Source organism: Aythya fuligula, chromosome 12, assembly GCF_009819795.1.
Source record: "Aythya fuligula isolate bAytFul2 chromosome 12, bAytFul2.pri, whole genome shotgun sequence".
NCBI lineage: Eukaryota > Metazoa > Chordata > Aves > Anseriformes > Anatidae > Aythya > Aythya fuligula.
In genome coordinates this window covers 21,024,805-21,048,880 of record NC_045570.1, presented here as the reverse complement: position 1 = coordinate 21,048,880, position 24,076 = coordinate 21,024,805, and the positions used below count along the sequence as shown (strand labels likewise).

The following is a 24,076-nucleotide window of genomic DNA, read 5'->3' as shown; positions in this document are numbered from 1 at the left end:
TTTAACACATACACAATACTTGTAAGACCTACAAGCCCCCATGTAAAGTGCCTTGAAATGAACAGTCAATGGCCTAAGGCTTTAAAACCCACAGCTGCTATGAGAACACGAGCTGAGGAGCTGTATCATGCAAGTGAGACTGGGTCCTGCTGGAGAGATCTGAGCAGCTTGTCTCCAAAGGATCACAACCCACTGTGGATCAAAATAGATTTTCCTTTGTTCCAGCACTTGGGCAACGAAAGATGAAGCAAAGCCAACCCTTACCTTATAGAGCTTCAGGCTGGCCTCATGCCTCGAGTTCACCGTGTGAAGACGCAGCTTCTCTAGACTGTTGGTGTAGTAGTCACAAGCATTGCATTTCAGATGTACTGGATTCCCAATGGCCACACACTTCAGCCTCCACTCGTTGGCCTTCCCACCCTCCTTGATATGTGCTACCAGCTGGTATTTCTGCACATGCTTGTCCGTCTTACAGTGGAGCTGGAAGTTTGCCTTGAGCTGCGTGTTGTAGCGGCACAACTTGCACTGGTATGAGTCTCCCATCACTGCCTTCCACTCGTCTTCAGGGAGGCTACGCTCCACGTTCATGTGGAGGCCCAGCATGTCCAAATTATCTGTAGTGAACTTGTTGCACACAGCACACTGGAAGAGCTTCAGTGATGGGTCATTTGTTTGCGTGAAACTCTCACCCAAGTTCATTAGCTCCTCAGACACCAGCTGTCCACCGCCTAACCGCATGTCCAGGGGGATCTCTCCACCCACTGCACGAAGGAAAAAGGGGAAAAAAAGAGGTCAGAAAATCTAAATTCTTTAGTTGCCAGAAGAGAAGCATAGAATGGAAATCTGCTCAATGCAATTCTTGCATCCACCAAATCCACAGCACAAGCCAAGCATAGCCGTCCCTTCATTTATTCCTCTTCTGCTAGCCAGTACCATATCTGACAAAAAAAAAAAAAAAAAAGCAATAGCAGCCAGCATGTAAGGCTGGGAAAGGACTGCAGTAGCCCTTGCTACCTACCTTGTAAATGCCAAACTCTGAAAGAGAAGCATCCAACTCTCTGCCCATGAAAGGTGACGTTAAAAAAAACCTGCTTTCAGAAACAGTTCCTGAGGAGGACAAATTCCTTAGCATTGCACTGCAAGTCTCTGTGGCCATATCAAGAACAGGATAATGGGTTTTCCTGTGTTTTTCTTGCCTACCTGAAGAAGCAAACGTTACCTCATGCAGTACCTAAGCACTATCTCAACATGATCTTGGCCACAAGTTCAAGCAATATGAGTATTACATAGGTAAGACACCATGCTGCAGTCAGAAACGGGCAATGTGCAGAACATGGCACATACAAAACCCGTCTGAAAGGTGCCACTCCTGCAGTATTAGAACTGTTCTCTCATCCAACAGTTCAAAAATGGAAGACAGTCTTCTAAAACCAATGTTGATAAATGCTTTGAACGCACAAGAAAAAGACAACCATTATTAATAATGTGAGTGCAAGAACATGTCAAGGAAAGCCAGCAGGATGCTTGCTGTCTTTAAGCATCATAGATCTCCTCTTCAAACCAAGAGCTGAACTCTCTTCAGCTACAGTAAATGAGTACAGCAAGGTCTGATTTACATCAGATTACTTTGAAGATACGGACAGAGACTTTTTTTAACATTAACTTTTTATGTCAAAGCACAGAGACCAACCACCAGCCTTTTCTTAGGACCTTTGCTCCACCTTGCTCTCTTTTCCCATAAGCGAAGACACTTGTGCTCTCATCCTGCAGCCTTTTGGTATTTTACCTTGATCTTATGTCATAGCTTGGCGTAAAAGTTTTATTTTATCAAAGGAACCTTCAGGTCAGCAGTTACTCAGCCAATCAAAAAGTTTCCTATATTTCAATCTGTTTGCTGAGAAACAGCTAATAGTGGGAGGACACTCCAAGTTCAGGCAGATACCCTAACTCCATACTGACCTTTCTGAAAGCACGTCACCACAGCTGGTGCAGGCTGCAGCTTTAGGCAGTATATATGCTACTATCTTTCCTGCAGAAATACAATACCGTGATGTCCATTACAGTCATAAGCAGCAAGAACTACAGCTTACAAGAAAACCTGACTGCTGAGTTTGTTAGAGGGTACCTTGTGCTCACACAGGGAAGAATGGCTGGACAAAAAAAAGTCCCATTCATGTGGAACAAGCCCCAGTGCCAGAAACCTGCCCTTCGGCCAAAGCAGTCATGATCCTTGTTCTCAGTCGACTCTATCCCTGCCTGCCACAGCAGAATTACACCCTGCACACAGTTACTCCTGCATACCTGCTCACCAAACACACGAAGAGGAGGAACAGACCACTTGCCTTCTATAGTCCACATCTCTGAATCACAGTAATTTTCCTAAGCATTCTGCTTAAGACATATCCTGAAATCTTCTCTGTGAATCAGCCTACTCTAAACACATCATACAGTAAAAACATGAAAGCAGTATCTTCTGATATATTAATAGTCTACTCAAACCCAGTTTTGGACTGAAGTATAAAAATGGAAAAAATCTGTTTCACTTCTAACAAAGTCCATAGTATGTGTATGAGTTAAATGAGCTGAGCTTATGTCAAGTGCTTTTTGACATGGGGAAGGGCCTCCCTCCGTGATCTTCAGCTTGAGATCTGTAACCATCAAGTGTACTATTCACAAATCACTTTCCAGGCAAGCTCGTATACAGTCAAGGCCTTGTCTTGCACTTTAAGAGACTTCAGTTAAAATACTCTCAAATTCTCTCATGCCAATCTCCCTGTACTTCAGCAAGGAGACGCTATGAGCTACAAAAGGGGTGCATTCCAAGAAACCACCCACAGATGACTCCTTAACTTTACATGCTACCACGAGCTACATTGCAAATGGCTGTCAGTTACATCTGTTGGCAACTCAGTGCTACTGAAAATATACTGGAAAAGATTATGTCCTTGACCTCCCAAAGATGCAAGCTGGGACACCAAAGAAAAAATTAAGATAATTAATTTATAGTCACTTGAGTTCCTCCGTTTTCATTTTTTTAGTATCTTGTGTTGTTGTTCTCTCATATGACTTTCACGTCCTTCTGGACTAATAAGCTGTACTATGAATAGCTGAAGGAAAGGAGAACATGCATGAGACCAACGAACCAGTAACGTAGCGCATCAGTAATAATAGCATCAATGGATGGACAAGGTTAGAGAGGGCAGAGTGCAGCCAAAGAAATTAGCTCAGAGGGAAGCAGGTAAAGTGGCAGATTTCTTTTCACATACTTTCTGTAGGCACTATGAAAAATCCTCAGCAGTAACAAAAGAATGTAGAAACAAAAGTCATTTCAGCTTTCAGCTGCCATGCCCTAAGTGCTGTGTGGGACTCTGTGATGAAAGCTGAAATACAACAGTGCTGCAGCGGCTGCCACCAGTCTTGTGCAACGTAAGCAGCACTTTGGAAGAACTTAACTGGAAACCACCCCTACCCCATTCTAACTCTTGGGCTAAATTGTGTGGGGATAGGGTGTGCTCCCCACAGTGCCAAGACAAACATGATGAATGCTTGTTTTCAGGAAAAACACATTTGGTAATTTATTTCAAAGTGCTTTTGTCATTTGATGAGCAAAATAATCTTCTTTCTCTATAGCCATTCTTCAGATTAATGACTCTCATCCGGTCAAGCCTCAAATCTTGTATATCATGCTGGCATCAGAGGAACATTTCAGTTCAGCTTCTTCAGCAGAGGAACATATCCCCTTCTACCCAATTCATCACAACTCTCAAAACACTTACCTTTTCTTCTCAGGGCAACACAACTTGTAAGACACCAACTCAATCTCTGCCTCTGAGAGCACTAGCTGCTGAGCGGACAAGCCTCACAAAGCCACCCACCACACAGTACTTGCATCCCTTACCGAAACAAGAGAAAATCATCAGGAAACCCTTGGAAAGCATCCTTTCTATAGTAATGAGGAACATTTAATGCATGTTAGCTGTAATCTGTATCTACTGCTTTATTACCTCCTTACCAGAACTTTTAGAAAACATACCGAGGAGCGACATACTTTCCCCAGATGAGAGAAACTGTCGTGAGGGAATGCAGAAGACAAGTCTCTACCGTGCAGACTCCATCCTTGACCATCACACACAGGCAATTCACTGCACTGCAGCATACAGCGAGCCGCAGAGACAGAACAAAGAGTTTGGCACGCAGCACGCAGCCCACACATGAAGGTTTTATGGTAACACAAACACAATCCCTCCCTCACACACAGGAACAGGGGAAAACCCTTCAACCTCACCTAGAGATGGAGTCATCGTTGCCATGGGGTTGGTGGGATCAAGCTGGAATCCACCCATCATGAACTGTGCATCTGACGAAGTGCTATCCATCTTCAGGTTGGGAAGGTTCATGTTCTGTGCCAGGTAGTACTGGTAGAGCTCGGCCTCGGCAGGGGACGGCAGGCTACCGAGGCCCAGGTGCCGGTTGTGTTGGATTTGGGACATATTTTGCTGAAGCAGCATCATATTGTGCATGTGCTTCTCACTGGTCATGTGAATACGAAGGTTTCTAGCTACGTTGGTCTCATAGTCGCACACCTCGCACCGCCACGTGGGTTTGGTTTTTGGTTTGGTGGGGGAGGGGGCCCCACAGGTGCTACCAATGTTGGCGGCTGCAGCGGCCGCGGCTGCTGCAGCCGCTGCTGCCGCCCCAGCGGTGTGGCTGAAGACTTGCTCTCCCCCTCCATTCTGCAGGTTTTGCATGTTGTTGAGATGCTTGTCAGACTGCATATGAATACTGAGGTTGCCTTTGGTAGTAGTGGAGTAGTTACAGACCTCGCAGCGGAAGGGCTTGTAACCACAGGTGTAGCTCTCACCCCGTGCCAGCCGTGGGTGCGGCTGCCCACTTTTGCAGTAGACACAGGAGCCACCCGGCTCAGGATGTTTCTCCTTCATGTGCGCCTCAAGCGTCTGCTGGTACTTGTAGTGCCAATTGCACTTGGGACACTTGAGTGTCTTACATGAGTTGCGAGAATGCATCATAGTCATGTGGCCACCCAGCGACCGCGAGGAGCCCAGGACCGTGTCACACTTTGGGCACTCCACGCCGCTCCCCGAGGGGCACTCCCCACCCCCAAGTTCACAGAGGGGGCCAGCATGCTGGTGATGGGAGATGTAGCTCCCGTCCTCGCCCTCTGTGCTCTCATTTGGTTCTGGTGCTGTGGCATTGTCTTTATTGGCACTTTCATCGATAAAGTCCAGCCTCCTGCTGCCCTCTGCCACGTTGGCTCCACCGCCCTCATTGTTAAAGCTTAAGTGATTCCTCCTGTTTGCACCATCAAAGACAAAGGAAGAAGCAGAATTAGAACTAGTAGAAGCTGTGCCCCGCGACAGGGTCTGGAGCACGTTAGGCATTAAGGGAGAGTTAGAAATGCTTTGGTTTGAGAGAGCAAGGTCCTTTTTGCTGCTGCTGCTGCTGCCGCCTGCCACAGCCCCAGAGTCCTCCTGGGGCCTGTCCTCCAGTTCGTCCTCCAACTCGCTTGGAAACAGTCCTTTGCAACCCTCATCATCCTCATCTTCTTCCTCTTCCTCCTCCTCCTCTTCCTCTTCCTCCTCCTCCACCTCCTCCTCTTCTTCCTCTTCTACCTCTTCAACTGGCTCTGCCTTCTCTGAAAGGCTGTCCTGGTCGCCCCCTTCTTGCTTCTCCCCCTCTGCCACCCCAGGGTCCTTCCCCTCTGAGGATTTGGTGGGACTGGAAGCCAGCGGGCCCAGGGGGACTGAGGTAATTGGAGTCTTCAGAGCCGAGCTGGTCAGCCCACCCAGGTTGAGGAGCGTACCAGGGGCCAGGACACCTGACGGCGGCGGCTCCGCTCCGCCGGCTGGCCCAGCCTGGAGGGCCTGCTCGCCTTCCATACGAATGCCACTGAATTTACCATAAAAACTGTGTCCAGGGCCTATGAGGTTAGCTGTGGAAACAAGAGGGTGCTGAAAGGTTTTGTTTTTTGGTTCCAGAAAGCTGACAAGGGGTTCCTTGTCTTTGCCTATCCCTTGGATGATAGCGGAGATGTTCTTATTGCTAAGAATTTTCCGCTCCTCCTCACTCAGAGTCATTCGGTGGTCGTGCACCGCATGGGTCACGAATGAGCGGACATACCCAAAGGAGAGCTTGCACAAGAAACACATCAGGATGGGCTTCCTCTTCCCGTAGAGCACAAAGCCATCGAATTTGGACAGGTCCACATTGTTGGGAACATCTTTGGATACGCAGGAGCTTTTGGCAGAACCATCGCTGTTCAGGTAATCCTTGTTGCTTTTGTGTCGCACATCGAAGACGCGGAAGCTGTGCAGGACGGGGCTGATGCCCGCCAGGGCTGAGGTATTCGGGAAGGCCTGGTCTGAGCCCTCAAACCACTTCCCGAAGGATGAGGCTATGTGGAAGGTGTTGATGATCTGTGGGTAGACGGGGGCGGCGGCGGAGGGCTCTCCCTGCTTGGAGAGAGAGTTCGGGAGCAGCGAGGGGAGAGCCCCGCTGCCACTGCCACAAGCGCCCCCGCTCTGCACCAGCTGGCTGAGGCTCTCCACGATGTAGGCCGAGCCATCCGGCTGGTAGACGATCTCACCGGCCAGGTTCTCCACGTCGCTCTCCTCGTCCCCGTCCTCGCTGCTCTCGCTCCCGCTCTCCCCCCTCAGAGGCGGGGGCGGGCGGGCGCCGGCGCAGCGGTGCTCCATGTAGCTCTGGAGGCCAGCAAAGGAGGCCGCGCACTGGCCGCAGCTCACCTCCTTGCCGGCGGGCTCGGTGCCAGGGCCGGCCGCGGCGCTGCTCTCGGGGACGCGCTCAGGGAAAGGGACCCTCAGGCTGTCCAGGGGTCCGCGGCTCTCCGCCGCGGGCTGCTCCATGCTGCCGGCCGTGTCCGGGAGGTGGGTGCTGTTGAGATCAGTCCATTGCTGGTGCTGAGGGATGCCGCACCCATTGTCCTTCCCGGGGATGACGGGCGAGTCACAGCCTTCCATGGCAGGGCCGGCACGGAGCGCTCATTGCACCCGGTACGGCTGGGACCTGCAGGCAGGGAGAGAGGGAAAAACAGGTGAGTCAGAGAGAAGACCACACGGCTCCCATATAAAGACCGTGCACCGCAAACACCCTGGGGATCCCGCTCTTTGGGATCAGCAGGGATGGCACGAGAACTGGTTTCCCTGAACAGGCTCTAGGAACAGAAGACCCAACCGAGGATGCTGCGCTGGGAGTGCAACCACAGGAAACGAGCAGCAGTAACCAAAAGGTGCTCGCCCCCTTCCACTTTCCCCGAGTCACCGAGGGGAGCAGGGAAGGCAAGAGGCTCATCAGAGAAAGCTGGAGGGTGGGGAAAACCTCCCCCTTCACCCTCTCTGAAGGGGGACAGGAAGATCATAGGAACTGCATTGACACCCCCAAATCTTTAGATCTCCTGAAAGACCTTCAAAAAATAAAAATAAAAAAATTAATAGAAAAGCTTTTGAGAGAAGCAGAGTTCAGAAGCTACAAAAGAACACTGTCAGAACTTAAAAACTTTGTAAAAAATTGTGCTCCCATGTCTGTGGCTTCCTAAGTCAGATGCAGTTATGTCCAGGCAGCTCCCCTCTGTTAGCTGTTCTGGGAGCACAGCAAGCACCCTGGGCTCAGCCTCACACATGCACCTCTGTAGTAGATCATGAGACCCAGAGCAAGAATTTTGGAGTCACAGCTTTTAGTATGCACAGGAGATTTATTTGCTGTTTTCTGGACAGAGTTTAAAAGGAGAGACGTCAGGAGAAAAACCAAACAGGAAATTCCAGATCTGACAAGGGTCCATCCTGGGGATCGGAAAGTGGTCAGCTCAACATGCTTCAGGAAGCTCCCAGAGATCCTGCAGGACACAGCCTGAGCACAAACTGCTTCCCCTCAGCCCCCAAACACAAATAGACGATACAGGTCCTGGAGGAGAAGGATGGACACCCCTCCCACTATTTCTGTTCCACCAAGTATGAGACCCAGAGAACTCGCACCAACAGCCAAGCAGTCGGTGAGCACAGGCTGCTGAACATGGCCAACATCCACAGCTCCCAGGTTCGCTGCAGCCTGGGGTTCTCTCTTATGCTGCAATCCTAATGGAGTCTGTTAGGCAAAATGAGCCTTCCTAGAGGTTACAGACCTATGAGCTTAGGTCCCCAAAATGCTACTGTTATTAGCTAGAGCACAGATCAGTAAGAGATTGCCAGTTCAGCTGCAAACCTAGTAAGAATTCGCGTGTAAAGACACATCTCTATAGTCATCTTCCTATAGAGAAATGCCGGGCAAGCCAAATGGGAAGAAACACCCTCAGAAATTAAAACCCTGCTACCTCAGCTGCAATAGCGATGTTCAACCTTTGAATAGATTTCCTTCTGCATACAGATAAAAGCATACAACAAAAAACAACTCAGGGTCAAAACTCTAAAAGCAGAGGAGAACCCCACATTGTTAGGGTCAACAAAACACTGGTACTCTAGATCTGTGGTTATCAATGCCATGGAGGAATTTCTACATAGAGTTCTATCTTCTACCAACTAAATGCAAATGCAAGCATGCTTGTGTACATGCAAACAGATGTGATTTTTTTTGTTTTTTTTTTTTAGCTCTTGTTTTGAGAAGTCCATTCACATTAACAGCCTGCTACCGCCCTTTGTCTCTTTCAGAGACTATTAGTGTTTTGACAACCTAAAATGCTACCTAAACATTAAATACTATAATTAGAGTTTGAAAGTTTTTCCAGTACTTTCTAGATTGATCTGAGTCCATTAGACACAGCAGACTCCTGAGAGCTCCTTTAGAGCAGTACCTGTAACACAGGCACACCTTGCATCCAACTGCGCCAGCACCTTGCTGCTGCACAGATGCTAGCACCAGAAAGCCCTCCAGCATTCAGAGGGAGGCGTCTTCTGTTTTTTCCTCACCCCTGCATCAGGGATAACACTCCGCAGCACCCAAACACTATTCCTGCATTGTGGGAATCAGAAGTGGAATAATCAGACAAAAGCAAGTCTGACTTTCTTCTTTGCACTGCTGACCAACAGATTTGGATTCTGGACATCCCCACCTGAAGGTATCTGGACAGTTTTCCATTCTATTTTAGTTCAGGTGAAACTTGAGAAAAACTATTTACTGCTACCTATGAGGTCAGAAAGTAGCAGTTCTCAAAGCAAGCGCAGAGCAGCTGCCTACGCAGGGACACACGCACAATGGTTTTATGATCCGAAGCGTTTGTACACATGGCTTTGTAGCATTTCCAGTTCCCGCTTTCCTTGGACCTTATGCCATGCACTGCTATCTGGGTGGTTGCATTGGGAATAAATAGCAGCTTGATCTGCAATAGAAATAACCTGATGCATGGAATGGAGTAAGAAAGAGGAATACCCTGATTCTGTTGACAAAAGGCTCAGGCATCCTAGACACCGTTTTGCTTACCTTAGCTAAAGTGTTTTAACAGTGCCTTGTAACAGCTCTTGCTTACTAGCTCTCTCCCACTAAACATTTGTCTTTAGCTATGCATTTTCTTCAAATTGATCCCAGATTCTTCTGTAATGAGGTTACATATTCATCTTTCCACAATGTGACATATCCTCTCCTCCTAACTGCTACCTTTGTATTGACAACTGTGATCCAAATCAAACTGAAACATTCATATTGGGTGAAAACTGAGTAAATGAGGAACTCCATAAGCCTTCTATTTCTGCCAAGAAAAGTTCTGGGAATATCTGCGCAGACTTCAAAATACGATGTGGAACAAGAGTGCCCCAATTTCAAAACACCTTGACAAAAAGCATTCAGTTTGCCAGCCTGGACAAAAATTTCCTGGCATTAAATAATTTAAAATCTGAAAATCAAATAAATAAAAAAATCATCATTAAGAAGACAGTAAAATAGCAAAGCACAGCTAGCTCCCCAGGAACCGTGCACAGACAACACGCACCATGAATGTGAGCATCTCCATTATCAAGAACTCTTGATTGGCAGGAAGATGCCTGACTGACAATTGGGCCAAAAGGGTTAGCAGGGCTGATGGGGCGGGAGGGTTAACAGCCTGATTGTAAAATCAATGTAATAAATGCTTGGTAAGTTACAGGAACATGCGGGAAGAGAAGGCCGCGATTGATAAAGGACTGCGGCTTTGATGCTGCACTGGGGACTTGTTTATTGACAAGAAAGCCAATCTCTTCTCCGAGCCAGGCCAGGCCAGGCAAACCTGCAAGCGCTTACCAATTAATTGGTGGGCTTTTCTGCCTTGGGTTGCTTTAACATGTCTCCCCCACTCCAAGTTAACCAGCTCAGGAGGTGCTGCTCTGAAGAAATCCTTCCTCTGTTTGCTTGGCACATGGCCCTGTTGGGGCAGTCGGAAAGTGCCACAGTCAGAGCACGGCCTGCCTGCCCTGCACAGCCCCCAGGCACGTGCCAAGCCCCTTCCAAACCCAGCGTCATCTCCAGAGCTATTCCTAAAGAACGATGCTGAAGGAGGAAAAGGCGCGGATTTGTTTCCATACACACACGAACTGTAGGCATCATCCCTTTAAACTGAAAAGGGTGATTTCCTTGTTAACGCAAAGCAGACTTTTTGCTGGAGGACAATGTAGGCCACTACCAGGGGCCCTGCATCTCCCTCTGAGGCCATCCCTAAATGACCCAGAGGGGACGCGCAGAGCTGGCGAGGACAGACCAACCCCTGCGCGCTCCACACCTCCCCATCCTCTCCCCGGCCCCCCGCCCTCTTTGCTCTGTTTATCAGCCAGTCAATAAGAAAAGGTAGTTCTTACTTAAGGAGGCAGAAGTCAACTCGTCAGGTCGATCAGCACTCTGTCTGTAAACATGGTTTCCCGTAAAATCAATGAACTCCAGTTACAGAGAGAACAGCCTGAGCGCCAGAGCCTCCCCGTGCCCCTGCGGCAGGGAAGGGCTCTCCCTCGCTCCCTTCTCCATCCTCGTGTCCCGAGCTGCTCCACGCAGCTTGCAGCCACCTGCAGCTCCCATGGCTGTGCTTGCTGTGCCTCCCTGCAGGCAGCCCACCCAGCCCCACAGCATCGCTGCACCTCGCACCCTTTGGAGCAGGTTTGGGACCCAGTGGGACAGCTCTCCCAGGCACCGGCGGGCAGGGAGTTCCTACCAGGGCAGGAGCAGCGGCCACAGCGGCCCAGAGCTGAACCACAGCTGGAGGGCCCGGCATGCCCAGAAGCACTGCGCTGGGCCCCACATTTTCATTGGGAGTTTCTACCAACCGCGGCTGCTCCGTCTGCAGCCGTGCTCTGTCCAGGGCACAAGTGAAGTCGACCCCCGCTGCTCCCCGTCACCTCCTCGCAGCTCCTGTCCCACCCTCCACACCTGCAGAACTGCCACCTTACAGCAACGCTTCCACCGCCGAGGAGGGGGCCGCAGCTCACGGGGCAGCCCCCAGCCCGCACTGCCGCGCATCTTCCTCCCCAGCACGGCAGCAGCACGGGGAAGGGAGAGCGGGAGGGAGGAGGGGGCTCCTGCTGTTGCCCAGGCTTCCCGAGAATTAAATATGAACAGCCGTGCTGTGTAATTTTAAATTGTTAATTAGCACAGGGTTAATTAGGCGGCCCTTTCACAAGAGGCTGTTTGGCAGTAAACCAAGACTGGAAGCAATGAGGAAGGAGGAAAACAAAAGGAGAAAGAGACAGTGAGAAACTGTTCCCTCAGCTAATGACCCACATGGCACCATGAAAAAAGGGTGCTGAGGACAGGGAAAAGATACAAGCAGATGCATTACATCCACGGCCATTACCCTGGAAGATACCCAGCCAGGCACCCCACCCCCTGCCTATTCCCACAGCCCACACGGTGCGGAGAAGTGCTCAACCTTGTAATGAGCAGGGTCTGCTCCTTCAGAGCATCCTGGCAAGCAGCAGAGCCTCACAAATTCCAGCCAGCTTTTGATTTTTAAGCTTTATGCCATGGCTCCACAGGAGACATGGCTTATGCAAACGCTTACAGTCAGCAACTGGACCCGAGTGCTTCCTGTTGCAGAGAACTGCACAACGGCCTCTAAACTTTGCAAACACACACCTACCTGTTGTGCCAACAGACGCTCTATAAATCAATACCATAAACACAGGCTGAGAGACTACCCTAGATTAGCTCTAGCACAGGTGCTGGTGATTCGCAGGGGGAGAGGAACAGGTCAGAGGCAAGAAGACAAAGAAAGCACGGGGACTGAGAGTGGCCTTAGAAGCTCTGTGCACACCCCTCCTTACTGGCTCATCGTGGCATTTTAAGATGTCTCAGAAGGGCACGGCATGGCAAGATGCTAATGGCCAGGTCAGCCAAGAAGCTCCTGGCTCAGGAATGGCACGGGATGGCACTCGTTTCAGCCTAAAAAAATAGGGATGGACATACTACTGAGTAGCCAAATAACTGTGTAATCCCTAAGTTCAGGTACACTCAAAGCTCAGTGCTCCTGGGATCAGAAAGCCTGGGAGGGGGGAGAAGGCAGTTACCCAATCCGTCTGGAGTGGTGACACAACGAACACGGAGCATCAAAGCCTCCTGCGTCACTTCCCAGCACCTGGCGTGCTACAAAGCACTCTCGTAACACTTAGGAAATTGCATGTGGAAAAACACGATAAAAATCACTACCTAGAATCAAGAATCCAAAAACTAAGGAAAAACAGAATGTATGTTGTTGCCTAAGCAACTTTAATTTTTCTCCTCTATACATATGCATTACGACACTGCCTTTAATTACACGATCACGCACTGCCTCACTTAGTAAGGAGAAGGGTCACATACAGGGGTAAAACAAAGTTGCGTGAGCATGTTGTCACTTTGCAAGATTTATACAGTAGCTGTTATCACACAAATACGTGGAAACTCACTTCCTAGAATAGAAAGATCGTTTTCAATTTCCTAAGCAACAAGGGCTGGATATTCGAGCTTGGTGGCAACACAGAGATAGCTTCAGTTCCCAGCTTCAACAAAACGCGTTACGTTCCAACATACAGAAGATACGTGTGCCAGCTCTTTCCCATTCGTTGAGGTACTAGAAAGGTTGGAAGGTGTTATTACTATGCAGGGGAATGTTGACGAGTCTGCTACATTACTTGAAATATTAGGATAAAATGGTATAAATGAGCCAAAAATTACATACAACAGTGAATGTGGATTCATGGCTTGAAGAATGATTTCTAGCTATGGTTTTCTGTCCACATTTTACAATGTCTGCGCTCTGAGATTCTTCTTAAGCAATTCCTAACAAAAGGACTGAAAATAAGGATATTTATTTGCTGAGTTCAATGCTTCAAAAAAGAAGTTTTAAGCTCATTTCCCTTTTTCACATATTAAGTTGCATCTTGCATGTTTCCAAGCAAGACAAAGTTGTGTTTTGGCATACACCTCATCACACGGGAGTTGCCTCATCAACAAATGAGTTTTGCCGAATATTCACAACCAGGTGCCAGCCCTGCCAAATCCTGAACAAACTCTCTATCCAGCCTTCTTCCTCACCTAAGGTTTGGGTTTACCAACCAGAAGCTCTCAAGCTGCTTTGAACCTCCTGGTGTTTCTCTGCAGACCCTGCTCAGCACTGCTGTTTCTGTCTGGACACACGTCCATGCCCATGCACCAGGAAGCCAGCAGACGTGCCCCTTGGTGGAAGAAGGGTCCAACCAACAGCGCCCCACAGGTTCAAATACCTGTTGACAAGAGTCCTGGAGCTACAAATACTCACGAACCAGCTCACTATCCTGCCAAAGCCCAGAGCTCACATGCTTCTGCAGAAGTCCCTGTGAACACCACACGTTCTCCCTTCTAACCAGCTGGTCCTGAAGGGCACAAGGTCCCCGGAAAGGATGAGGCAGGACGCGGCGGTCTACAGAAAGGCAAGATTCATCAGGCACCTCTAAAGGACAGGATGGTCTTCTCCCTGCAGGAAGACAACCACATGGCGGGCTTGCCTTTGGCAGCCGACAGAGCTCCAGGACTGGCGTGCTGACAACACAAACAGGCGCTGCTCTGCGCACGCTCGTTAACGCGGCAGAGAATACAAGCGCTCTCTTACACACAGGCTCACATGCATAAGCACAGCAAGTTCCTCAGATCTTCACAGGATCATTAGCATAAACAGCTTTTCAAGCAGCAGGAAGCAAAGGAAATGCTGAACAAAACAGGACTGAAAGCTGTAGGGCTCAAGCACTTGGCATGAGACTAAGAGAAAGGGTCTCCTTGAGAAGGTGAACCTTCTGCATTATCCACATTTTTTCCTCTGTCCTTCACACCAGCTAAAGTTGAGCCAATGAGGGAAATGCAAGGTTCAGGGAGCTTTTCAGAAAACATTTTATGAACTATTATTCCAAGTTTGCTGATCCCTTTGAGCCAGCTACTGTACTACACACAAAAATATTTATATAATCACCAACCCACTGCCATTGAGAGCAGAGTAATCCAGATGAGTGCCAGAGGGTTTTAAGTGAGCAGCTGGGGAAAAGAGCGTTTATTCCTCCAGAGGCACTCTTTGGAGTGGAAGTATTTTGCATTGGAGGTAGACTAGCTTAAGTCCCATTTCTCTGCAAAACAAAGTCAAACACTTGCTTAATTTATAAGTGACATGTTATTGTCATGCTCCCAGGACACGGAGCTTGTTTTCCATGTCCTGCACGAACCTCGCCTCTCCTGTGTTGTTCATGACAAAAGTTTCAGATTGTGTTCCCACATTGGTTTGTTTTAAAACATTGCACATTCCTTGATTCTTCAGTTGTGCAATTTACCCCTTTGCTCTAAAACCCCAGCGTTTCTTGTCAAATGTCATTTCCAGACTATGTTGCTGAATAAATAGCTACACTTGCATCTGGTTCACATATTCAGTGCAGTGTTGTTGACCTAACTCCAAAATTAACCAAAGAGCTATCGGGGACAAGCCGCTTCACTCAGTTGCACGGACTCCAGTTCCCCAAATCCCATACTTAGGGAAAGTGGTCTCACTGCTCCTTTTGCTGCAGTCTGAAACTTGCCCTATTTTGCCCCTCCTTCACCTTTATCCTAGTAACCTGTCCCAGCTCCTCTGCGGCCACCTGTCCCTCACCACGAAGCACACTTACACCCAGCAAGACCACACACCCGGTAACACCTACACTCATCCAATCCACACAGATACCCTGAATTAAAACTTGAGCTTTAAACACTAACTTTGATAGTTTGTACGCATTTAAATCACCAGATCTCTGCCACAGCGCAGCACGTATAGTAAGACTGCAGGATGCAAACCAGAGCAGCGACTCCTGAAAGTGAGAAATTCCAGCTGGCTTCTGTGGCTTTGCTGATGGTTCATCCTCTCCCCTCCTTCCAGTTACTCGACGTGCTGGGCAGTCCCACCCAGTAAGAAACTGGAGGCATTTGCACTGCTGTACGGAGAGCTAACTCTTATAAACCACCACAGCCAAGCTACAACCAGACCCTCAACAGGACTTCAAAAGCAGGCAGAGCCAGCCTCAGATGGTCCGGCCTGGAAAGCCAACGCTGCACTGTTAGACAGCACCCTCCCAGCAATGCTCCTCGCAGCACACAGCCTGCAGACTCTCATGCCTGGGAAGAAGCCTGCCAGCGCTCCTTCCTTTCTGCTCTTTTACCCAAACAACATATGTGTTCCAGACTAGTGTCAAGGGCCAAACAGAGGGTAAGAGTTAGATTCATAAGTCATGCCGATCTTCTCTGCCAGGGCTCAGATCCAGTCCTTGTTAGGAAACAGACGCGCTGCCTGGTCCCGGGCTCGGTCACTCCTTCCCACCCCTCGGGGAAGCCTGTGCTTTGCACCAGCAGAGCACGCTCAGAGACAGGAGCTCAGCATTCGGTCATTCAGGAACCATCCCGCTCGCTACCCCGACAAACACCGCCGCTGCCTGACGTGTTCGCACTGACTCACGCTGGTGTTGCGAAGCCCAGTTGCAAAGGTCACAAGCACACGTGCTCGGATGCGCTGCCAGCGTTTTGGCACGGAGCACGTTTTACAGTGCTGGAACGAGACCTTCAGAAATAAATAAATAGAGAGGCCCAAAACAGGTGAAGAAATCTTTCAGTTTGCTTGGGAAAGCTTCTTGGATAGACTATTTTATGCCAACTTTTAGCAGATCAGAGAGGTCCAGGGGGTCCCAGGTTCCCACAAAGAGCATCTGCACACTCATCTGCTTACAAAACACACTGCCCTGTTCTAGACTCCAGGTACAGCGTGAGGATTTTCTTTATCTGGTCAAAATAAACCCTTCTGATTGCAGCAACCAACGGGCGTCAATAACTACACGCTGCTCAACGGGCTCAAAGTCTCAAGTTCATGCTCTCCAGGTCCACAGAATGCAGCCACTCTATCAGCAGCTACATCCCTGTAACACTTCAGAACAAACACATCTCTTGTGAAAGTTTAACTGTCTCACAAGGGAGAACTGACACGGACTCAGATAAATACAAGCTCCAAAGCACATGCCCGGCGGGTCTGTACAGACTCCCAAACCCAGGCCCATGGGCACCACGGCACACCTCCGTAGGACCAGGCATCCTCAGAGCTGTCGCTTCAGGGGTGGGGAAGGAACTTGCTACACGTGCTTCAAGACCTCCAGGACTGAAAGCGTTACGCTGATGCTTGCCCTCTTGCTAATTGTGGGTTTTATTTTTATTTCCTATTACCCTCTTGCACGCCTGATGAGATTATCTTACCGGAACTGACACAGCTGGAGGCTGTAGCCATACATGGAGCCTCTCAGGAGGCAATGCAATTTTATTTTCATTGATCAGAAATCAGCAGGGCAGTAAATGATGGGAAATTCCATTAGGAGAAATGCTGGGCCATGAGACTCAACTATCTAGGTACACCCAAATCCCACAAAGTCCTGTCTTAAAGTCCCATCTGGATCCTGACACAGTCATCTTTCTTCCTCCCAAAATGGAGTAAGCAACTAACCCGATATTCTTAATCGCTGACTGCTCTGCTGGAAGCTGAGGCAATGCTGTCAAAACACCCCCAAGGGTTCACTTAGCTGAAACAAAGTCTTTGGTACACACAGCAGCATTTAGCTCTCCCAGCTCAGCCTTGCTGGCTGCTGCAGGATCAATGGAGTTTTACGAGCAAACGTCCTATTCCACAGCCACCAGATAGCATTTGCTGTCAGAGGTCAGGCGGGTACGAGATGTGACAGCACACCCATGAATTACCCAGCCCTCAGGTAGTCCCAGCAGACCCAGAAGCAGCCGAGGGCATGCCCAGCACACGCTCCCATCTCAGTGCCGTTCTGAGCCCAGGACCTGGCACAGCATTACAGCCTCACTGCAGAAAGCGCAGCCTTTCTTCTTCAAGGACAGCCCCCACAGCGCGTGCACTGCTTTGGTGAAACCCCTTCCAACAAAGCACGACAAAATTCCATTACAGGCCCACGCTGATCTGAGCCCAAACCACGAATCACATTTCAATCCTTCTATTTTAAAATACCGCGTATGCAGATCTTTTGTATTTAATTTCACATTCCCGCATTAAAATCCTACCATCAAGCATCTCCAAATAAAAGCTCTTTTTGACCCTGTCCACTGTTAAACATCTGCAAACATCGAGGTTGAAACCCAAGTCTTTTGCCTCCTGCAGCAGGCCGGCCAACCCCACCAGGAGAGCACGGGTTAACAGAAGCTGACCGCAGCACAGTTGTTAAGGTAATCAATACCAGTGAGATACTAAAGCAGCATAAGCCACATTATTGATTGCCAAGCAGATGATAAAACTGTTTATTATGATAATTGCAGGGTGCCTGCAAGATGCTTCTAGCGCTGTCTTGAGCTTTTTACAAAAATAAGCATTGCCAGGTCTTAATCTTCTGTCTGAGGACCTCCTGGACCCCGGTAAAAGTCCTCCACACTCTGCTATTCCAGAGCACTAACCCTGAGCCACCTTCACCTCCAAGCTCCTGCTCGGATGGAGAAGGTCACCTTGCTAGAGGTAGTCCCTGAACTATTTATCATGCGCACACCCTACATCGTGATACCACTCTTACAGGCACAGACCTGTGCTCACCTTTCTCTTGAGCAACCCCTTCCAGGGAAGGAACAGAAATACCAAAACCTCTAACTTCAGTTCTCAATCCTCCCTCTGATCAGCTAAAAATCATAACTCCTAAATTTCCCACTTCAAAAAATTTTCTCCAGTATTTCAATAACTTCTTTCTTTAGACTTCCCAGTTTATCTACCTACTTTTTAAGAAGTTTAACAGAATTCTTCCCTCGGGGGCTGAAATTATTGTGCAATACATTAAGAATTTTTTTTAGATAACTGAACTCCAGATATATTCAATTTGGGAGATTCACCCCTATGTAACACCGGGCATATGTGCATGCAGGCCATACCACAAGGGGGATGGCAGCAGCTCGGCACCAGGTGTCTGCAAGGTGAGCAACTTATCTACCTGGAAAAAGTAAGACAACACTACAAGTACCAAAAAGCTTCTCCTGAACCAAACACAGTAACATGCACCAATTAGCCTACAGCAAATAAGCAAAATGCAAACTGCCAGACTGCATCTCCTCTGACAAAAGCATCTCTTACTTCAACAACAGGAGCAGGAATGGAAACTATAACATAACTGGGCTCCATGCTAACGCTGCTATCAAATCACAGCTGAAAATGAGTTTTAACAAGGACTGAAGCTCCAGGGTTCTGTCAGCAGCTCTACGGGAACTAATTATGAAGCACAGGTCCCATTATCTCCCAGTATGGACAAGGCTCTGACAGCTTCATTTAGGTATTAACCCGAAGGACCATATGCTACGGGCTGCACGCAGTACTTGGTGCAGCACCCCACTATTCTGTTTAGCTGCTTTCAGGCAAGCTGGGTCACTTTCTCTAAGTAAGCCGAGTCTATATTTGCTAAATAAACATCATGCCAGTCAAGGCAGTCTTACTACGGACTGGCCTCAACCTGTATCACACCCCCGATGGTGCTTCTGGACAACGTTCTAGCCCTTCCTTCCTCCTCCTCACATCTCCCACCACCACCGGGATGACCTCCCTGCTCCCTAGCACCTCCCTGCCCCAGGCCCCCTGTTCCCTGGTGCCTCTCCCCAGCCCTTCCCTCCCTGCTCCCCTCTTTGTAAAGGCTGCCACAAGCACAGGCAGAGAAGGATACACGGACTGTGGAAAGCCACGTTCTTCAGCATGAAAACCAGGACATCATACAACCCTCCCACCCTACTACTGCTAACGCACCCTTTTGTCTAGGCTGGTCTTTCCCATGCACATCTGTATCCTCAGGAACTGGTGAGGAAGGTATTTTACTTCTCCAGCTTGCTTGCAGAGCAGGCAAAAGGTTAATGGTGGAATTGACAATGTGATCAAACTGGCACTTCAATGAGCAAACAGGTCACAGCGCACAGACACTGCTTTAGAGACTGGAGACCTGGCCAAGAGCTTCTAAAATTTGTCCCCGCTCACCCCCAAGCACCGCTGCTAGGCCGCAGAACCTCACAAAACTCATCACAGAGGTCTCAGGGGGCTGAGACTGCTCTTTCTTATCAGCAATCCTGAAGATAAGCAGGACCAAAACAATCCTTTATAATTAGAGTCTAATGAACTGGAGTAGATATCCCTCCCCATCATTTCTATAAAGGGCCAGCCACTACTATTCCCTTTCCCCCCAGGGCCAGAAGGAGCCGAAGAGTCGACTTGCAGCCAGCACCAAGCACCAGTGTGTCAGGCTCCCCAGGACAAGGCATTCTTTGTTTTTCTTCGGAAATCCACTATCATTTACAGCCAACCCCAGCTTCACACCAGCCCACAGCTGCAAGCCTTCTGAGAGCTGACTTCTCCATCTGAAGTACTAGCACGCAGCTCAACTATACACATAATGCGTCTTGTTTTATCGACACTTCGCCACAGAGCAAGCCAACCCCCCCCCCTTCACACAGCATTTGGCAAATGGCATGGCACGGCACGATCCACAGAGCCAGAGCCCTGCAGGTCCTCCCCGGGAAACGTGCTGAGCACCACTGACCGTATTCACCAAGACACATGGCAGAAGCACTTCCCCGAAGGCTTGCTTGGATTTTTATTTCCTCTGTTCTAGAACAATATTCTGTAAAACAGTTCTTGTTTTGTGAACAACTTTGTTCTGCTGCTCCGTGCAATCAGAGGAATTAGGGGACACTCTAACAATGGACGGAGCATCTGCACAGCTTAAAGGCAAGGAGGGACAAGTAACAAGTATGTCCCCTGTCACCTACTGAGAGCTCTACAAAAGATATCAACTTTCACACCCTTTCTGGCAGTGAGAAAAGGCTGTCCTGCAGCACACGAGGACAAGCCAGATGACAGTCCTGAAGGTGACTACAGAACAGCAGCCCTTCCCTCAGACACCCACCATCTCCCTCTACAGCCTGGAAAGGTCACCATATCCACAAAAAACAGGCAACGGGGGAAACAGATCTATTTTCTAAAGACAAAACAAAAAACTAACAGCAGCCAAAAAGGGTCAATAAAATTCCATGTAGTCTTCTCTACCTCCTGTCTCGTTAATACCTCTGTGCTCAGAATTCGGGACTGTGAGGTGCTCAGCTGACTGCCATGGATCAGGCAATGCTTGCCCCTCGTTGCTTTCAACGTTATTTATCGCTCACGCTGTAGCAGCACCAGAAGACTCCAGTGGTGCCGGGCTACCTGCGCTCCGAAGCAGCCCTCCTGCCTGCCGTGCCCCAGGCTCGGGGAGCTCACAGCCCCCTCGGCACCCATCCTGCCATGGCTGGTACCGAGAGGAGCAGCTCCGCCAGCCCCAAGGGCTTCTTCTGCACCTCCCGACTGACCCAGCGCCACCCCCTGCTTGCTGCAGCCTGCAGGACCCGCGGCCCTTCCCGGCCTGCCTGCAAGCGCAGCACCACGGACCCAAGCTCGTGCTCCAGCTTCAGAGGAGCCAGGGACAGCAGAGGGGTGTCCCAGCACCACTTACTTCTCTTGAAAACATCTGTTTTCATTATCACTATTGCTTTTAATTAGCGCTTTACAGCAGCCTTAAGCCCTCACAGCTGGAGGAAAGTTCTGCTCCTAAATGAACAATTAAAAGGTGCACTAGGGGAATTTCTTTCTCATCTTCAGAAATGCCTTTCTCAGCAGAGCTAAAAGGCAAGTCACCCGGTTAAACGAACCTCCCTTGAAGGGGGATCTCGAGGCCGTGCTCAAAGCCTGCGGGTCACCCTGGGATTCCCACCGCCTGAGCGGGCTGCTGAAGTCGGGAACTCAAAACACTGAACTTCAGCATTGCTAATGAAGGGGTCTTAACGCTGCTGCCCTGCATCACTCGCTGAGTGGCCTCCTCTTCCTCACCTGGTCACGGTAATTGCCCTGAGGAAGTCAAAGATTTCAATGCCCATCTCACCTGTGGAAGGCCCCTGTCAATTTAATTTACTCAGAGTTCAGGCCAAGTACAAACTGTAATGACAGAGCCCTATTAAATGCATAAGAAAATAGGTCCATATGAAGCACAGTTACCAGAAATGTGGTCTCCAGATCAAGTGTTTCTTTGTGAAACCTGAAATGAGAACATCCACAAAAAGCCCCAACAGGCTGCCTTGGCCATTTGTAAGAAAGCAAAAGGATGGAGAAGGTGAAGGAAGGCATCAGAAGGACACCACAGCAAAGGGCTGTCCTAGGGGCACCACGATGTCCCCATCCCCAGCATTCATACACAACAGGGTATCAAGAGATGAGCTGTGCAGGAAAGCATAGAGATCAAGCTTTAGTTAGAAACAAGCCATGAAGGGCCAACATTTTTCAGTCAATGTTGATGAAAGTAAGGGTTTGGCCGTACCTAATATCCTGCTCTCCTGTTCAGTCGGGACTGGTATTGCAACACCACACTGTCCTAAAACACATGAGACTTGGGTGCTCTTTTAAGAACCTTCACCTGAACCTTCAGCACTCCACTCCCATGCCAGGAGGGCAGAATAAAAAAAAAATATATATATACAAAATATGAAGAAATAATAAAAGGTGACAAAGATGCTTCTCCCTTATCTTCCACAAATCCAGTCCCTGTCTCAGATTACTAACTAATTTTACAGGACTTCATGTACACAATAAAGTCCAAAGGTCTAACGCATGTAAAGTGAACAGGTAAAGAACTAACGAAGTTACCAAAACAAAGAACAGCTTTCATTTTGTTATTACAATTGTACTGAATGCTGAATCTAAGAGGTACGTTTTGTTCCTTCCCTCAGATTCTGTGTCTTGGTAAGCTCCACTGAAGCAAAAGCTACCCAACACCACTACATTTATGGCAATTTAGCTTTGTGTTTGGAATACAAGACATCCATTAGACAGGGTATTCCAGACCCATATTGACAATCCCACACTTTACAGAATGAGAAGGTTTAAAATGCCAGCGTAATCATTTCCACTCAGATCTGTAATGCTGTTCCCCTTTGCATTTTCTTCCTTGCACTCTTCTCTCCTCCCCCTTCATGATTCTTTTCTGCGTACTAAGTTAATTTCTGTGTCAGTGAAATTCTGATAGATGGTGAAAAGAAACTTTACTTATTTAAACTTTGTTTCCACCTCCTGTTTTGGAAAGCTTACTTAGCCTGCACCGGAGGGATATTATCTGTTTGCAGCCTGCAGTAATGGACAAGAGACAGCACAAGAAATTCTGTGGGCTTGTTTTGAAACCAGAAGCACACGGGAGCCAGAGGCAGACTCAGCAGGAAGCCCATCGCACACCCCTCAGCACCACACCAGGTCTCACACGTCCTGCACCACCCCACCCCAGGTGAGTACCAGCTCCAAGCCTCCTGCCCTCCCTCCCCAGGCGTGCCGTGGGCCACCTACTCTCGAGAACATCGTTTCTTTCTATCCAGCACTTGCAATCCGGTAAGAATACGCACACCACTGTTTTCATTGCCTGAAACTGGTGAAGGCTCGGATGCCGCAAAGCTTGACACCAGCTGCTCCATCCTGCTCTTCCAAAGCTCCTGCATGCCGGCAGCTAAACACGTCTCAGTCCTGCCAAACACGGGTGTACTTCCACGCTACCCCACTGCCGCCAGCTGCAGAGCCACGGGGAGCCCAGCGAGTGCTCAAGTGCAAGGATCCCCCTGTGACCCACTCCGACCCCCTGCCTTGTGCTCAGGGACTCCCCAGCTTTCCACAGGCTGCATTTCCAACACTTCTCCCTGGAGAACTGAATGCTTCCAGTGTCCAACGAGCCCAGATACCGATCAGACCACAACGCATCAAGGGGGAAAAAAGGAAACACAAAACAATTAATTCTTGGCTTCTTGTTTTAGCTCCAGGGAAGGGAAGGTGCACGGCAGAGCGCGAGGAGACTGAAACACGCGGAGGCTGGGACGTGCTCCAAGAGCCCCAAGGCGACAGCGCTGGCTCCCAAACCTGGGAACGCAGGGCTCCTCTCCAGCAGGTGAGGGCTCAGTCAGGCTCCTGGGGGAGAAGGAACAAAAAAACTTTTTAGGCAGCGTTTCCTTTGACTTTTCTGTGCCCAGGCCAAATGGCAACAAGCCCCTTACAGAGAGGATGAAGTTCGCTATAAAATAAATCCAGCCTCTGCTACTGAGCTTGAACACAGCCTCCTCCACACCTCCCTTCCAGGAGGGCAATGCTTTCTGCGTGAGACAACTTTAAAAAAGAGCCTCACGACTGCATGGTTTTATTCTATTTTTGGTGGGTTTTGTCATTCATCCAGATGATTTTTTTCCCCCCTGATAAGATTAAAACGTGGTCTGTGCGCACCGAGACCTACCTACACCATGTGCTACCAGGGTCAGAAACACCACTGCGGCAGCTGGAGCACAGCACAGGTGTTCGCCCAGGATGATACTAAATGCCTGGCCTGCCTTTCGAATTAAGTCCTGGCAGTGAATCTACAGGCTCACTGTCCAGCACAGAAACGTCTCAGTGATCTCACAGACTTCAGACACTGAAAACACTTAAATCATTGCTTTTACTGCAACAAAAATTCCTTGTACGATGAACATTTTAAGGATGAAGCTCTCAGCAGCTTTCTAGGAGGCTTCAGGGGAAGACGTGCATCCGCAGCAGCCATACCTTAGCTGGAGCGATGGGAGG

The 24,076-nt window shown here is 49.0% G+C and overlaps 1 protein-coding gene across 2 annotated transcripts in view; it reads right to left on the bottom strand.

Annotated features, from left to right (window-relative positions):
- Window positions 1-7,035, bottom strand: part of ZFHX3 (zinc finger homeobox 3) — a 110,528-nt gene extending 103,493 nt beyond the window's left edge. For both annotated transcript variants that reach the window (XM_032195411.1, XM_032195413.1), the window contains exons 1-2: window positions 4,286-7,035; window positions 265-761 (exon numbers count right to left, since the gene is read on the bottom strand). In XM_032195411.1, coding sequence (XP_032051302.1) covers window positions 265-761; window positions 4,286-6,995 — 3,207 coding nt within the window. In that variant the 5' untranslated portion in view covers window positions 6,996-7,035. The remainder of the gene's footprint in view (window positions 1-264; window positions 762-4,285) is intronic.
- Between the last annotated feature and the right edge of the window lie 17,041 nt (window positions 7,036-24,076).